At 41.9% G+C, this 17,975-nt stretch overlaps 1 protein-coding gene across 7 annotated transcripts in view; it reads left to right on the top strand.

Moving 5' to 3' along the window:
* CACNB4 (calcium voltage-gated channel auxiliary subunit beta 4) overlaps nt 1-17,975 on the top strand; it is a 257,203-nt gene that overhangs the window by 97,085 nt on the left and 142,143 nt on the right. Inside the window, exons 1-2 of one of the 7 annotated variants that reach the window (XM_045033811.1) lie at nt 11,023-11,823; nt 17,722-17,881. The exons of 2 other annotated variants lie outside the window; for them this stretch is intronic. In XM_045033811.1, coding sequence (XP_044889746.1) covers nt 17,876-17,881 — 6 coding nt within the window. In that variant the 5' untranslated portion in view covers nt 11,023-11,823; nt 17,722-17,875. Of the gene's footprint in view, nt 1-11,022; nt 11,824-15,419; nt 15,785-16,125; nt 17,599-17,721; nt 17,882-17,975 lie in introns of those variants that run through there. 4 more of the 7 variants (XM_019838112.3, XM_019838111.3, XM_019838113.3 and 1 more) reach the window with 4 other exon arrangements.

The raw sequence follows: 17,975 nt of genomic DNA, 5'->3' as shown, positions 1-17,975 counted from the left end.
TCTGAATGTTGACTATGAAGGAAAAATGGAAATAGGTTGTAGTGTGGAGAGGCAAGGCAAGGGAAGGGCGGTTGTTCTTGAAAGTGAATGGTACTTAACAACACTTATGTGTTAAGGGTAACAGCCAGGTGAGAGGTATGCGTTGAAGTTATTGTCAAGAGAGTATGGAACCAGGTTCATAATGAGGCCTGAGAGATCGGGGTTCAGAGCACAGACGAAGAACTCAACCTTAGAAGGAATGGAATGGAAAGAGGTCCAATTTGTGGGATGGAACAGGAAACCCAGGGATTGTTGACATGTTCTCCTTCTGGAGAGTTGGGGCATGAGATAATCTGTTAATGGTAAAGGAAGAGGGATGAGGTGGAACTTTCAGAGTGATGAAAGTTTGTGTGGACTAAGGAGAAACTGATAGATACAGAAAGAGTGCTGGGCAGTTGTTATATCTGAGTGTGTCCCCCACCGATTCATATTTTGAAACTCCAATTCCCAGTGTGATAATATTTTGAGGTGAGGCCGCTGGAAAGTAATTGGGTTTCGACAAAGAGAGTGGAGCCTCTGTGATAAGGTAAGTGCCCTCATAAGGAGAAGAAGAAACACTAGAACTTGCTCTCTCAGCCATGTGAGAGTATGACAAGAAGGTGGCCATATGCCAAAAAGGAAGAGGGGCTCTCACCAGACACCAAATCTGCTGGCACCCTGATCTTGGACTTCCCACCCTCTAGAACAATGAGAAATAAATGTTTGTTGGTCAAGCCCCCCAGTATATCATATTTTGGTTTTTTTTTTTTTAATTTTTTTTTTCAACGTTTATTTATTTTTGGGACAGAGAGAGACAGAGCATGAACGGGGGAGGGGCAGAGAGAGAGGGAGACACAGAATCGGAAACAGGCTCCAGGCTCTGAGCCATCAGCCCAGAGCCTGACGCGGGGCTCGAACTCACGGACCGCGAGATCGTGACCTGGCTGAAGTCGGACGCTTAACCGACTGCGCCACCCAGGCGCCCCTATCATATTTTGTTACAGCAGCCTGGGTTGACGAAAACAGTAGTATGGAGAGACCAGTGGAGGTCATGAGGCTGCATCTGCATAATTTTGATTAAAAAAAAATCAGACTGTTAACCCACTCTGGTGTAGGGTGGAGAAAGTTTTTAGATTCCGCCAGTATGTGAGTGCAGTGAGCATAGGAAAGGCTGATGTATTAGGTGAGGTATTTAGGGTCTAGAAAGCTCCGCAGGGCCACAGAGCAACTGAAGGTGAGTAACTGAGAGACACCTGTAGGGGAGTTAATAGAAGAGACGCTGTCCTTGGGTAGGAAGCCTGGTTTGTCTATCCATTTGCTGTTGTTGTCCACTTTGACTTTTTTTTAGAAAGAAATAGACAGTAACACTAATTTATAGCCAATCACTTACAACAATTTCCCAATAAGATTTTACTTCACTTTGATTTCTAGATTATTTAAGCAGTGTATTCTCATCTCAAACTTACAGTCTTTTAAAAAATTGTATTTGATTTGGTAATAAATTATTTGGTAATAAGGGAATATAAAAATTATTTCATGGGATCAGATTTTCAAAAGGAGGGGTACAATCTCTAATGAATATATATAAAGATATTTTTCAGGCAAATTTATGCAGGTATATAAATCCTCAAGAGTGAACACCAGAAAATGATACATAATGATTGAGATAGTGTCATTGGAAATGGAAATATACAAAAGGGAAGACATTTAAATTGGTGGATTTCATGGAAACTGTGATTCACTTTCCTGTGCATAGATTCTAAGTTATCTGAGTTAACAGCATTTGTAATGACGCTAAATTTAGAAAAATAAAAAAAAATGAAGAGGAGGGAAAGTGCTGGTGTGGTGATTTACAGTGACACACAGCTAAATGCCTAGGTGTGAACGTGTGACCTTGTGATTACACTTTTGTATATGTGTCCTGATTTGCTAATTCCAGTCACTAAGTTTGGTGCACTTGTTAATGCTTTTTTTTTTCTCTCTCTCTTTTACTTAGTTCAAAACATCAACAAAGTCCCTTTATTTTGAATGCATTATCATAGTTCGTTATACTCAGTGGCCTCCAAGCTTTTCTGTCCTGAGGCTTTTTTGAGGATGATGTCCATGGCAGGTACAAGCCAAAGGCAGGCAAAGAGCCCCTGGAGAGAGATGAACAGAATGAAACAGAGTGTTCACTTTGCTTCTCTGAACTCAACCAAGCCAAGAGATTGAAGCACCCCCCTGAGCTGCAGTAGTAAACCATAAAGAATATCCATTGCCATATAAAGATTTCATTTTTGAAGTTCATATAGCCTATCCATCGTTGTCAATCAATTTGTACCAAGAGCCCAAGGTGGTTAGCATGGTAATGCTGATACTTTGGGGAATTTATTTGCAGAACAGATAAAATAATTCATTGGGATTCATATTTTACCTAATTTTGAAAATCCGCGCCTTACTTTTTTTTTGCTGGAAAATTCGAATCAGTTTTCCACTTACAGATTTGTCAAGGATATGGGTTTAGTCATTACATTGTGACCCAAGAGTGTAAGTACTGGGTCTTAGCACTTCAGTTGGTGCTCTCTTTCCATATCTTTCTTCCAGAATGGTCTCTCTGTGGTGGTACGGGATGGTCACTTTTAGCACCTACCAAGGAAAGAAACAATCTCTGAAATAGCTCTTACAGAACTTGTGCCAATGATTTATTACGGTTCAATTTGGGATCCGCAGTAAGGGATTACACTAAAGGTGGCCCTCAGGTCCAGGCAATGCTAGGAGAGTCTGATTGGGCCCAGGCTGTTCTTATGCTAGTATATTCCAGCCAAATAGGATTTACTAAAGTTGACTTAGAAAACACTTTTGTCTCTGATGCAGATCTTTTTTCCCCTCATATTTTGCCCCCTGATAGTGTTAGCTAACCTAGCTCTGAGAGTGACACGAGGGCACTTTCTAAGCCAGGTTGTGTCAGGTTATGACTATGCTAAGCCCTGTGACACCAGTATTAATAGTCATAGCTTCTTCCACTATGATGCTTACTAGTGTTCAAGGGAAGTAATTTATTGTTTAGAGATGGGAGTGGTGTTGGGGTGGGTCTAAGGGTTAGCTGAGATTTCGTATTTTGGTAAACATCCCCATAAATCAGTAAGTAATATGAACACTTATCCCTGGCCCATAGAATATAGGCAGAAGCTCCCTTTGAGTTGGAAGAAGTGCCATTTTGGAAAAACACACCAGATGTTTATCCTATCTACTGTGGAAATACTTCTGCCAAATGCCAAGTGCTGGTACATCAGTATTTAGATTACTTTCTTTTCATGTGAAACAAGATCATTCTTAGAAATGAGAGTTGATATATAGGCAATGTTATGTGACCCAGTAAAAGTAGATCTCACAGAGTAAATAAGTTGCTTTATGGTTGTATGATCAGCAGCGTAGAATAAAATGATAGTATAGGGCACATACTCTTCATCACTTGCCTGAAGAATTGCATGCACTTTCTTATTTACTTGACAAGTGTGATATTTTATTTAACTGTTGTGGTCTTAGCTCGGTGGTCTTTTCATTCAGTTGCCTGCTAAAATGGCAGTGAGGATTTTAGAAAATATAGATGATAGAACCTCTACTATTTTAGAACCTCTATTTCTAGAGTGTAAATGGATTTTTTAAAAGCTCCACAGGTAATTTTGATCTTCTGCCATTGTTGAGAGCCATTGTCTTTAATGCCATTTTCATAAGACTTTCCCAGAAGAAACTGGAGACAAGAACATCATAGTCTTTGTTATTTAGATGTGGAAATTCGTCACTCAGAGAAAGTAGATTTGCCGTCCTTATGAAAAAAATGCAGCGTTGCAAAAATATGTTTATTAACAAATATATATGTTCATTAGCAAAAGCTGCAAATTAAAGCAGCAGTGAGATGCCACTTTTTGCACATCAAATAAACAGATTTAAAAAATTAGACCATTAGGTTCCCCCACCACCCACCCTTGCCCCATGGCTAGTGATAGGGCTTAGGACCAGCATTTCACATTGAACTAATAGGTATGTAAATTGGTAGAAATCTTTCTGCACAGTATTTGGCATTGTGATTAGGAGACTTAAAATGTTCATACACTCTGACCCAAGAATATCTGGGACTCAGCCCAGGAAAATAATCTGAATTGCAGACAAATATAATTCTAACATTATTTATAAGAGCCAAACAATGAGAACTGCATATTATATTCATATGATGCAATATTATGTAATTGTAATAAATTATAAGGAGTTTTTACTAATGTGGGAGAAAATACTTGTTATTGTTAAGAGAATACAAAAGTTTACATGGAACATGTTTTAAATGTGAAACAAAATTGTTGACAGAGATGGGAGTGCATACAGAGAAAGAAACCAAAGTAGTAACCATAATCATTTCAGCAGTAAGACTATAGATTTTTATTCTTGTCATTGTACTTTCCTGAATTTTGCAAGTTTTGCACAGTATCATTTTTTTAAATTTTAATATTTTAAGTTTTTTTTTTTTAGAGGTGGGGGAGCAGAGAGAGAATCCCAAGCAGGTGCCACACTCAGTGTGGAGCCCGATGCGGGACTCGATCTTATGACCATGAGATCATCATCTGAGCCAAAATTAAGAGTCGGACGCTTAACCAACTGAGCCACCCAGGGTGCCCCTACCTACAATATCACTTTTTAAAAGAACATATTTACTCAGAAAAAAAAATCTACTCCTTGGAAATGTTTGAAAAACAAATTTTCTGGAAGAATTGGCAGTGGAAGATCTCATTATAAAGTGGAGAGTTGATCTGTGAAGGTAGGATTTGTGGAAAATTTCAGTCAACTAGAAAAATGCTTAAGTTGGTTTCAGGCATAAGAAGCAGCAGGAAGCTGGATTGTAAGCACATGTTTTCGGGAAAGTGTAGTGAGTGGATGAAATAAGGATAAGTAAGGATAAGAAAGACATAGTGATGGTAAACAAGAAGATGGAGGGCAAATATAATGAAAAATATATTCTCTTCGTTTATAGTTTCAGAGTTGTGTGATGGTAGGCAGTTTCCCCATGATTTCCAACCCTTCAGATCATTCCGGTTGCTTTATATTCATCACGTATAAGGTTCAACATGAAGTAAACACAACCAACAAGAGGTGAATGTGGAAGGAAATGCATGACCTCTACTTGCCATGAACTTAGCTGGGTCATCCTTTCTCCTACCGGACCTTTATTCTTCTCCCGCAACTTTTAGTAGTTGATTTGCTTGTTGGAAGATAAGATAATGATTTGCAAAATTGTGGTTGGTTAATGTCTTACTCTTGTACTAAATAACGTTTTGTTTTGTTTTTTAAAGTAAGCCTATATTAGTCAAGGCCCACAGGCCATCTGCCTGACGTTGTCTTTTAGTTCAAGACTTTGGTGGAAAGCTTTAAAGGTAACTTGTAGGAAAAAGCTTATAATTTCTCATTAAGTTAGGTAAATCTGAACATTTACTACTAATACTCCTTTTCCTAATGCCTGCTGATAGTACTCTGAGAGCAATGTGTTTAATGAATTTCCCCCCTGTTTTCCGGAATGGACTGTTAGTGTCTTCATAATGTGTTATCATATCCAAATTATGTTAACAGAGTCCTTCCATGTTTATGGAATCCATAGGTTTGAATGGATGGTTAGAGGAGCCCAAGAAACCAAGGGAACATTATGATTTGACACTATTTCCAGACTGACTAGTTACCTGTTTACCATATCGTAGTGCTTTATATTTATTTAGAGCTAATTGGATGTTAAAGAGTAACTTAGAGGGACTGTTAGAAATAATTTGTTTTAAACTACTGTTATTAAAAAATTGTGATACTACTGCCTTTCCCAGTTTAGAAGAACATAGATTTCTAAAGTATGCCAGACCAGAAGGTCATGTAGTATTTATAGCTTTCCCTTCGATATATGCTTCAGAAATACAGTGAGTTTTGTGTGCTGTAAGGTATATGGCGCCTAAATATTTATTTGGATATTGTTATTTTTTAAGTTTATTTATTTATTTTTTTTAGTAATCTCTACAACCAACATGGGGCTCAAATTCAGGACTCTGAGATCAAGAGTCCCATGTTCTTTCAACCGAGCCAGCCAGGTGCCCCCAGATATTGCTATTTTTTTTTAAGTTTATTTATTTATTTTGAGAGAGAGAGAGCAGGGGAGAGGCAGAGAAAGAGGGAGAGAGGGAATCCCAAGCAAGTTCCTCACTGTCAGTGCAGAGCCCCACAAGGGGCTGGAACTCAGCAACCCTGAGACCATGCCCTCAGACAAAGTTAAGAGTCAGACATCTAACCAACTGAGCTCCCTAGGTGCCCCTGGATATTGCTATTTTTAATTTTCAATCTATATTTATTAACTTTTGAGAGATCACTTTCTGACATAAGGAAAAATGCATTCATTGCCAAACAACTTTCCAAAGCCCAGTAGTATGTGTGTGTGTGTGTGTGTGTGTGTGTGTGTGTGTGTGTGTTTCTAAAGTCTTTATGCTTATTTAATTTGTTTATGCTTTTGAATTTGAGATATGCCTATAGATATAAGGAATTATTAATCATTTTTTTCATTCTCCTCTGTTTTCTGTCAGTACAAATATACATTATTTTTGTCATTTGTCCCCAAATTTCTACTATTTTCTGTGGAGATGATTGTTATTTTTTTGAATATTTGATGCAAGAATCACTTCTGAGAATTGGAATTTAGATCAAGTAACTCAGCTTGTTTCCGTTTGTGCCTCTTGGGAAAAGGCTTTGGACTTAGTGCTTCAACTAATTTTCCATCCAGTACTGCAAAGGAAATGACCAAACAGATTGGGAACTAAGAGAAATTATACTGACAATTCAAATCTTCATGAGGAAATCCTTATAGACCTTGCTAAAGGTGGTGAATAATTTTCTTTTTGTAGTGGTCTACTTCAATTCAAAAACTCAATAGAGTTGAAAATTTAAAAAAAATCATTTGGGCTTTGAAAAAGCAGTATGCAATTGGCAATTTGTGTTTTTACTTTACCAACATTTTGTCTTTGTCCCTAATCCTTGGTTTCAGAAAACAAACAGGCTTATTGTGGCTAAAAATTTACATTACAATGGTCTGGCTTTAAGGAGATGGAGCGGGTGGGGTGGGGATTTGCTATAACTGACCACCATTTTAGTTTTGTCAGCACTTTGTTAAAGAAAAATTAGAAGAAATGACACAACCTGGTGAGGTGCCTTTGGGACCATGAGACCATGGTCCCCTCAGGCTATGTGGTATTGTGGAAGTCATCTATATCATACTTGCTTACTTGGCTTTTTCCAGTGTAGTCACTGAACTTCTATTTTCTAGTTATTTTGATAGGCATTGGGTCAGATGGTCTAACTCCTATTAACATAAAGATGAAAAAGACATAGTTCCTGCCCTTTAAGGATACATGGTCTGGCACTTTTTTCCAAGGGGAAATAGGTATTTCTTCAAAACTATGTTCTGAGGCAGCAAAGCTTTAGGAAACATCTCAGGACCCTAACACTACTATTCGTCCATCATGTACCAATATCCCCTTTGCTCATAGATTCCACCTAAGAAAAGACTCTGCAACTGACCCAAGTCCAGCTCATACCTGAGTTTCTGACACCCCTTTCCATTTTTGTGGCTTTTTTCCCTAAATCTACAGCAGCCTTTAAATTGACCTCACAGATTCCTGGCTCATTTCCTTTTCTTTTGACTCCGTTAAGAATCAAACATCTACAGCATAGTCTGCATGGGTTTTGATGACGGCAGTGTCATTAGAGCTCGAAATGTGGATTTTCTTTTCGTGTGTGTCATTTAGTTCCTGCAACTAGTATTTGTGGAGGATCTTCTATGGAATGAAGCTTTTGGGTACAAAACTGAGTAAGACATGGTTCTTGTTCTTTAGTTGCTCATCTTGCAGTGGAAGGAGCAGGTTTATTGGACAAAGTACATTGTCATGTGTTAAGCCTATTAATAGAAGTAGAGAAGGGCAGAGTGCTAAAGGAATATAGAGGAAGCAGTATTTAATGTATGAGGGAGTTGGGGAAGGTCTTTGTGACATTTACACTGGACTCGCAAGAAGGAATGACTTCACCAAATACAAAAAGTTGAGGGTGGAGTGTGGCATAGTGGACGAGACTTCCCAGATAGAGTGAACATTGTGAGCAAGGGTCTGAAGATATGAATGATCATGGAGTCTTTTGCCCCCCTCCCCCAAATTATCAGCACATTGTAAATTGAGATAATTGTTTTCTTTGAAATAAAGATGTTGTTAAAGCAACACCAGTACATCATACCTAGATTATTTAATTTGTAAGAATCTAAATCTGAACAGGACTGCTCTCCCAGTCAGGGCATGAAGACAATTTGGTGTGACCCTCTAGGGATGCTCATGTTCTGGGTTTTCTTATCTTCAAAAAATATCCATATTTCATTTTGTAAGCCTCTGTGTGTGTGTGTGTGTGTGTGTGTGTGTGTGTGTGTGTGTATGTGTGTGTTACTCACTACACTGTTTTGGTAGCCAAAGTGCAGAAGTAGCCAAGGAGTTCAGGGCCATTCATGAATTATTCGCATATTTATTGAAAACTATGCACAAGGCTCTGTGCTAGACAGTGAGGATATAATGGTGAATAAGAAGCTACAGGTTTTCTCTTTGCATAGAACTCACATTCTGGAGAAAGGTATTAATTCATCAGTTTCACTAATGCATATTTATGGAGGGTAAGGTGGGAGAAGGGATAGGGTTCCAGGCAAAGGACTCAGAATAGACAAAGCAGAGTGGTTGTGGGGTGTGTGTGATGTGTCCAAAAAGAGCAGACTGGCTGTACAGAAGAGAATAAAGGACACAGGGGGCAAAATGAGGGGTGACAGAAGAGAAACATCAAGCCATGCTAGACCACATTAAATATTTGGGTCTTTATCTTAAGAGCAACAGGAAGCCTTGAAAAATTTCAGACAGGATCTGACACAATCTCATTTTTGTTTGGAGGAGATATTAGGTACCCAATACACATTTGTGGATGTTTATTTGATGGCCAAATGGATCTGTACATAAACTGTGTTGTCAAATCAGAGAGAAAAACTCCCTCTGGGAGGGAAAAACATGAATTTCTACCTAAAAGTGGTAACAGTAGAGAAAATGCAATATAACAAGTTTCACCTTAAAAAAACCCTAAACTAAGGTTTACCCCAGATAGCAAATTAGGAAGCTTGGGAAAGTGGTTTGCCCAAAGCCCCGTAGTAAGTTGGTGACTGATTTATTTCTGCCCTGTCGCATCGGTGAGACTGAGCTCTTCCTTCCCCCTTTCCTGCTTCTCTCCCCTGCTGAAGCTTTGCAGATAAAGGAATCAGATTACTCTCCAGGATTGCAACCATCTCCTTGGTTCAGTCTCTGTCTTCGAGATCTCCAGTATCGCTACCGTGTCGTCCCTCTGTCAGCTTCCAGGAGGATGCAGTCCTGTCCTGCTGATACTCGAGTCCCCAGCCTCTAAAGTAGTGCAGAGCAGGTGGCAGTGTAGAAGCTGTAACTGTTAAATTAGCATGAATAATATTAGCTAAATGATGTATAGGTGACAGAGAGGAGGCCAGCTGGACTAGTCTCCTCAGTTCATTTTGGAGAAGAATGGAAGGTAGAGTTACGTAGCATTAATGAAAATTGTGGCTATGTGGAATGTTTTTGTCAAGAGATTGGCAATTTTTTTTAACGGAAATTTTAGGAAGTGAGAGATTTCTGAGTAATATGTCAATCACAGGGAGAGATCTGTCATTTTCTGTCAAGTTGAATAGGCCATGGGAATTTTCTACCTTACCCACACTTGCTCTTTTATGAATTATGAAGTATTATTTTTTTCCTGGAGCCATCAAGAATGGCAGGGAGGAAGGGAGCTACTCCATATATTCATCCTTACTTTGAGTGTCTCTAGGGTTTTCAGTCTCTGCCTTTTTATCCCTGTCTCTCTCTGTGTCGGTCTTTCTCACACTCCTCTTGCCTCCTTGGTCAGAACCAATAGTGGCATGTGTTACAGGATTTCCACGGGGGACCTTTTCTTGGCAGTGGTTTGTGACAGGTTGGGGCAGTCCAGGAGTGGCTGGGGGGGGTGACGGAAGTCAGTCCGTTGGGAAGGCCGGAGTGCTGGGTATCCGGGAGCGTGGGTATCTCGTGTGCTGGGACACACAGGAGAATGTGGCGCTCAGTGTGGTGGCTGCAGGGTCGGGGTGCTTTCAAGCTGAGAAGGCCTGGGCGTGCATGCCAGCTTCAGCATAAGGAGCAGCCAGCCTGGCCAGAGAAAGCAGGTAGGCAACCGGGAGGAGGCTGGCATGAAGTTAAGTAGGGCAGCGGGAGGCAGGATGCTGATTTCAGCTCTGCTGGCTGAGACGAGGCACCCAGGTGGGGATGGAGAGGACCAGGCCAGCATCAGAGGCAGGCAGTAGGAATCCCATCCCAGAGGCAAATCCCATCCCACGGCTTTAGGCCAGAATTTAAAGAAGCAGCTCAAACTTGTGGAGCACTGAGTTTGTACCAGGCACCGTTCTGAGCACTTTCCTGTATCAAGGCTTTTGATCTGCACGATAATCTTAGGATAATCTTCATTTTATAAATGAGGAAATTGAGGCACAAAAAGACCAAGTGGCTTGCTGAGTGTTATCCAGCTGGGAAGTGGCACAGTGGGGATGTGTTAGGAGTCCCTGCTCTTAACCACTCTGTTCCATAGTATTCCTCTTACACCGTGCCTGGGAGTACCATTCACACAAACTGCAGTATGTGGGGGGCCTTGGAGCTGGGCGAGGTAGGTGGCCCTGATTCCATACTACTTCCTTTGGGAAAAAAAAAAGACCAATTCTTCCTTTCTGCCTTTTAATGTGCCAGGCACGTTCCATGCACCCTTCATATATTAACTCATTCGATCCAGAACTATTCTTATCTCCATGTTACAGATGAGGCCCAGAGAGAGTCCAGGATGTGCCTCTCTAGGTAGTAAAGTCTAAACTCAAACTCAGAAAACTACTAAAAGGGGAATTGATGGTAGTGTTTTGTATTTTTGTTTCCATTTCTTTGTCTGCTCTGCAGGTACCACCTGTCTGAATCACATCAGGGAGGAAACAGGGGTTACAATATTAATGTTACAGTGCCGCACAGATTTCTAGAGGTGAATGAGTGGATTAATAGTTGCAGAACAGAAGAGGGAGAAAATCATCTAGCACACTGTGTTCACTTAGTAAACCTTAAACAAAAACAAAGAGCAAAACAACCCCAAGGCTGAATTGGCAAGGAAAAGCCTTGGGTTTGTGCTTTAGCCCATAGAGCCAATAAGAATCCAAACACTGTTCCTTTGTCTCTCCCTGACCTCTCAGAGTCCTGCTATAGAACATATAACTACGCTGGCTTAGAAAAGTGAAATTCTGGAGAAATCTGGATGGAAAATCAGATAGCAGAATTCCCTTTTGCTTCCAAATCAGTACCAGCTGTCTTGATCATGGCTTTCTAGAGCTCAGAGCTAATCAGCTAGCTTTTCACTTTTCTCTCCCTCCCGCCCCGCCTCCCAAGACAAGTGCAAAGGAGAAATGCTTGACCTTTGACTGCACTGCCGACTCCATGGGTTTGCTGACCACAAAGCCCAGCCCGGGTAAGGGAAAGGAACTCCATATCCGTAGGTTTGAAACCAACAAAAACCAAACTCTTCCCTTGAGATACCGAAGAGAGCTTTCCTGATTTGTCGAGAGCCATAACACTTCCTCCACTGAATTGAGCTCAGATGAGACATTTGTCAAGTTGCAAGAACTACCTCCATACCAAGAATCACATGGACTTTACAAAATAGAATCAGGTAGGCAATGCCATTTCATGGGGTCTTGTGACTTTGAACTGTGGATCGTAATGAGAGGTGGCTTGAATGGAATTGGGTGAAACACACATTCCGCAGAGCAGCTTCAAAATGGAAGGCAGCCTTTCTGGGAGGCGGCTATGCAGTTTTGGAGGCTACTCAACATGAGAGGTAGTTGTGTTCATGGAAACACCAACACAAGCTGAGCCACAAGGTTTTCAGACTTGTTCTCACTTTGGCCTGACGTTGGAGAAGGAGACTGGTTGTGGGTGGTGTCTCTTTTATCCTCTCAGCCAGTCACTGAACTAGAGAACTCTTCAAGTTAAAACCCTGAGGGTGCCAGGCCCTTAGCTAGCTTTCACCTCATGCTGCAGCGAGAATTGAAATGTGGCCCTTGGAACTTAGACTTGCTGCAATCCCAAGGCCCTTTTATCAAAAACTAGGGACTTGAGATGATCTGAAACAGACCCAGGAAGCTCCCAGGGGTCTCTCAATACTTCTCCGCCAGCTCTCAGTTCTGAGAATATAGGCACAGAGATTGTCACTTGCAAATTCTCTTGGAGTTCATTTTCCTAGAAACTCCTCAGAGTTCCTTTGGGGAAGTCCAGAATGAATCTCTCACTAGAGTTCTTCTGGAACTCTAAGATTAGCCTGAGTATTGGATTGAAGTCTTTAGGTGATTTGCGGGTGTGGTGCTTAGTCTGTGTAGATCGAAATCCTAGGGGCAGATTCCCCAGTCTGTTCGTTGATTTCTCTCTTGTCAGCTGCGGGTGACCAAATGACTTGGGATGGGACCACTTTTAGGATGAAAGTAAGAAAAGATAGGGGTTTTCCCCACCAAAGTGACCTGCTTCTATTTTTGCCAAATTCCTCCTGGGAACATGCCCACTGCTTCTCATCCCTTATCTTGAAAACCCCATCAAGAAGGGAGTGGGGAGGGGAGCCTGGCTCATTCAGTGATGTGGCTTTTGATCTCAGGGTAGTAAGTTTGAGCCCCATGTTGGGTATAGAGATGACTTAAAAATAAAATCTTAAAAAAAAAAAGAAGGGAGTGGGGAAGGAACACTCAAGTATAAAAAAATGTGGCTTTCAATACAGCATTTTAACCATTCTGGGTATTAAAATGAGGGCTGGATTAGGTGACCTCTGAGGTCCTCCCACCTCTAACAGTTTTTGGTTCTGAGTCCAGCATTCTTGTAATGTCCTGGGAAGCAGACCAAGCCAGCCTGCCCCTGCTTCACATTGTTCTTAGTCCTGGAGAGGCTGAGTTGCAGGAGTAACTACGGGATGCTCTGCTCTATCCACTGCCTCCCTCCTGGTGTCCCACTTGCTTATTGCATACATTTGTGTATCACAGAATGAGCCCCTCCTCCTTAAAAACCTCCTTTGGACTCTCACATTAGCTGTCGGGAGCACTCCAAGGCCAGGAAATGCAGGAGACGTGCCCAGTTTTCCCAGTAGGGAGCAGTTTCTCTCACCTGGGTGAGTTATGGAAGTGGACTGCCTCTCGTTTCACCTGTAATTTAGTTGCCTATTTATTTATTTATTTATTTTTTTATTTTTTTCAACGTTTATTTATTTTTGGGACAGAGAGAGACAGAGCATGAACGGGGGAGGGGCAGAGAGAGAGGGAGACACAGAATCCGAAGCAGGCTCCAGGCTCTGAGCCATCAGCCCAGAGCCCGACGCGGGGCTCGAACTCCCGGACCGCGAGATCGTGACCTGGCTGAAGTCGGACGCTCAACCGACTGCGCCACCCAGGCGCCCCTAGTTGCCTATTTAAAGATACTCCAGAAATACCTATACTCCCAATTGAAGTGGTAAAGCAAGGAAATGATCTAGAAAATCCAAGGAGAGAAAAGACCCTCTTGCCGCAATTTTCTGCAGATTCTGGTTGAAATACCATGTGGCTGTAGTTAATTATAATAACAGAGTTTGATACAAGAATTTGAGCTTCCAAATCCTTTGACACAGTCCTCTTGCTTTATGGAGGGGAGAGCTGAGGTTCAGCCCGGCAGGAACTTGCTCCAGGACCCACAGTTGTCAACAGGTAGAGCTGGCCCTGGGTTTTTTCCCTCTGAAATCTTGCCAGTTGCCCCCATCCTCTTCTGCCATTTCTCCCTCTGCGATGGCACAGATGACATCCTGTATGAAGGTTCTGAAGGACATTTGGGGTTCTGAAGGACAGATGAATCCCTTTGCCATCTTTTATATTTGAAAGTGACTAAGTATTGGTGCTGTTTCCTAGGCATGCAACTATGATTGAAAGATATCGGTAGGTCAGTGCAGACCCAGAAGAACAGTGCTCTGCTCAACAGCTGTAACTCTTGGGTTGCCTTTTGTGATTCAGGTTTGTTCCTTTAAGAGTTACGCTTTTCAGAGATACTGGCTAGAAGCACAGGTCTTATTTCCTAGGTCCAGGGCCAGCCAGTTACTCCTGTGCTGAGCTCCCGTGAACTGCAGCCAATGCCTTCCGGCTGACAAAGCAGGGTTGTCATTGATAAGTGTTTATGTTGCACTTTAGATTTCAAAGTTCTTTCTCTGAGTTATTTCTTACCTCAATTTGGCAGGTGAAGAAACTAAAGCCTGTAGAAGTGGTGACTGGTCCAGAGTCATCCAACCAATTAATGCTGAAGCTGATATTGGACTCAGAGCCTCTGAGTTTCTGGGTCACTGCTTACCCCAGTGAGTCATGCAGTTTCTCTAGATTATGTTCTTTGCCCATCACTAACTTCTTTTTTTCCAAATTTAGCTGACTTCTCTTAGTGTGAGCTATAGAGGTCTCCTGTTTGAAGGCTGCAGAACCTTATTGGTTGACCAGAAAGCATCTGGGTAAGCTCCAGCGTGGGCCCTGTCCTAGGTCAAGCTGAATTGTGGTGTGGTGGGAGCACAGGGAGAGAGTAGGCATTTTCTGTTTGGGCTTTGGGAGATGATCAGTGCCGTCTTAGGAATTTTAAAGGTCTAAGTATTGGAAAGGGGTGAGAGATTGAAGTTAAAATACTAGTTGTCACTTATAGGAGGTTAAAAATGTCAAGTTAAAAAGACATTGAACATTTTGCATCTAACTACAAGGCTTTGAGAGTCTTTGGGCTTCTTTTTCAAACTTCAACAGTTGGGTCACGGAGGTATTTTCTTACCAGTGGGGCAGAGAGACTTCAGCGAGAACATTGAAAACTTTTACAGCAGAAATTCCCACAAGAAATCTTACCATCTGTTTATTTAACATTTTCCTTTACCTTGGTGGTTTTTTTTTTTTTTAATTTTAAATGACTTATTGCCTGTTTGACTTAAATTGCATCTGTTAAGCAGAGATGTTGGATGGAGATTAGTATCTGTTTGCCTGTCTTTATACAATATTCTCTGAAAATAAAATTTCTCCTTTGCTCCCCCACCCCCCACCCACCCATTGTGAATTTAATTAAGAAGGTGAGGAGTTGTGTTTGAAGTATTCAAGAGTCTGCCTTTCCAAGCATTCCAAGCAGCCTTTCAGATATCGATAAGTGTATATTGCAGAACTACACAGTACGGGCGAAACAGGAAGCAGCTCTTGGCTGAGTAGGATGCTCTGAGGCGCCCTCCACTCTCCAAGGGAACGCTCTTCAGCTGACTGAAGCAGGGAAGCTGAGCCAATCACAGGCCGCTTTCCTAGCTCAGTCACCAGTCTGTGGTTGAGGAAGGGTTTTGCTTTTTTATGCTCTGTATTGGGAAGGCAGATAAAATGCCAGGGCTGGACTGCCTCTGGGGATAACCTCACCCTGTGTGATGTGAATGAATAGCATCTTGCCTAGTAAATCCACAGGAATTGATAAGGCAGACGCAGTTCTTCCAACAGGCCTTTTCTATCTCTTAGCTGTAGCTGGGGCTTCTGTAGCAATTTTATTTTTGCCTTGAAAGAAGTGCTCTGGATTCTCAGACCTCCATGTATGACAATTTGTACCTGCATGGAATTGAAGACTCGGAGGCTGTAAGTATTTTCATAGATAGCTGATTCCCTCTCCCCTCCTCTTCCTCCTCTCACTAACCACCCCCCCCAACCCCATTTCTTAGGCAACGCAGGGAACATGGAGCTGAAAGCCAACATCATTCGGGTGCTTGCTAGCTGCTGTGTAAATGCTCTCTGTGTAGTTTAGAGTGAACAGAGATTATTTTTTATTATATAATTTCTTGTCATGCAAAAAAGAAATTAGGGTGCCTGCAAAGGCATCTGAGAGTGTAGGCTGTTCGGATTTATACATTACTCAGTCCGCGTTTGATCTCATGAGGGGTAACTGCTCCTTGTAGCCTGGCTTAAACTATGCAGAAAGTGCCTATGTTTTCCAATAGAAGGGTTCACAGAAAAGGCTCATTCATTATATAATACACATTGTTTATTGAGCTAGCATGAATGGAAGTTGTTCAGCTGTAGCTGTGTTACGTGCTTTCTGGCCAAACAAGTGGTGCAGATCTGCTTCTTTGTTAAGGAAATCAGATACAAAGGTTGTGGTCATAGAACACCCCAGTGCAGAGGCAGAGGGTAGAGTCACTGTACTCTGCCCTGGAAGACTGAAGTAGGCTCACGTGTGTTTTGGCTGAGAAAACTGGACTCCTTTCCCTCCGTAGGTCAGGCTCATGTAATCTATTAAAATCAGGATGAAAATGGTTTTCTGAAATCCCTAAAATCATACCACCAGAATGTTAGCTTTCAAATATAGGGTAAAGCTGATTGCCGAATCTTTTACTATGGCTAGTGGCAGTTCTTGATTTTTCATCAATCATCTAGAAACCGTGCAAGGTAAAATGATTTGGGGTGGCTAATGGGACCCGCTGTGGGGAGTCTAAATTTTATAGGAGTGCAATGCCATACATGTTGCTACATTTGAAACAGGAAATGTGTTATATAAGATTCCCTGGCTAACCCACCAAATAAACAGACCATAACAACAATAACAACAAAAAAGCCCCATGGTACACATCAATGCAGACATATGTATCAAATGATGTACTCTATTAAAGATAGAAATTCTCTGTTCTGATAAGGCATTCCATTTTTCCTTCCTGTCTGTGTGTTAGCTTTGACTCTAACTCTGTTTCTGCAAAGTCTCTCTGAGTGTTGCCCAGCGTGCTTGTAAATTATCACACTGCCAGTTTATTGCAAGGGACTGTAGTTTGAAACATTGGTGGCTGAAATAGAGAAAGTCCACACGTGCAAGTGGGGTGGAAGAATGGAAAATGCAACTATAGGAGTTCAGTAAACCATCTGGGGTTCTTCAGGAAGCCTGACTATTTCTCACACCCCTTCTCTCTACACTCAGTTATGAAACATGTGATGCCTTATTGGATTGTAATTTTTATTCGCGACCATCGATTTTACCTCGGGCACTGTGTTGCACTTAGGTAGATCGGAGTTATTTCGGAATAACAGGTTATTTTTGAAACTGGCTGGAATGAACAGAGTCGGCTAGGAACTAATGTATCCAGCACCTTGTTCTCTAGAACTGTATAAATTTCCGATGCACTGGTTCAGAGGGGAGCCATTAGAAGTATGAAAGCATTTTTTTTTTTCTTTTGGTCAAGCCTCACAGGACAGCTGAGTTTTTCTGGAGGGAGGGGGAGAGAGTGAAGAGTGCAGTGATTTGACTCTGGCGGTAGTTGATGGCGGGTAGTGCTAGGTACTGCAGTGCTGTGCTCCTGGTGACTCAGTGGTGGCCAGCAGCCTGAGATCCTCGGGGATCTGCGGAGACGAGGAAGGTGGGAAACCCAAGGAACGAAGAAAGACATCTGGCCAATCCTCACCTGAAAGTATGGGAAGCTTTCGGTTGGGTGGGACTGAAAGCGTGTCACTTAAATTAGAGGGGAAGACAGAGGTGTTTGGAGGGGTGAACTGACTCAGAATGCTCATTTGAGTTTATTTGTTTTTATAAGGAAGAATAATGTGATGTGTTACCCAAGATGGTGTGAACAAAGCTTCAAGCCAATGGAGAAGACTAGGCCTAAATAGCTGACCCGGTGAAGTGAGAAATAAAGCCACACCTGGAGTGCCACATCCTCAGCAGTCTTTCTCAGTGCCAATGCATTTATGGCTGTAAGTGTGGGGTTTGCCCAGATTGAAGCAAAGCTCTTGCATCAGGTCTGGTGGATAGGTGTGGACAGGCTTTTCTCCAATGACCAGCTGCAGT

This window comes from Felis catus, chromosome C1 (genome assembly GCF_018350175.1).
Source record: "Felis catus isolate Fca126 chromosome C1, F.catus_Fca126_mat1.0, whole genome shotgun sequence".
NCBI classification, from domain to species: Eukaryota; Metazoa; Chordata; class Mammalia; order Carnivora; family Felidae; genus Felis; species Felis catus.
Note: the sequence above shows the minus strand (reverse complement) of the source record. Positions and strands in the feature narration are given on the sequence as shown.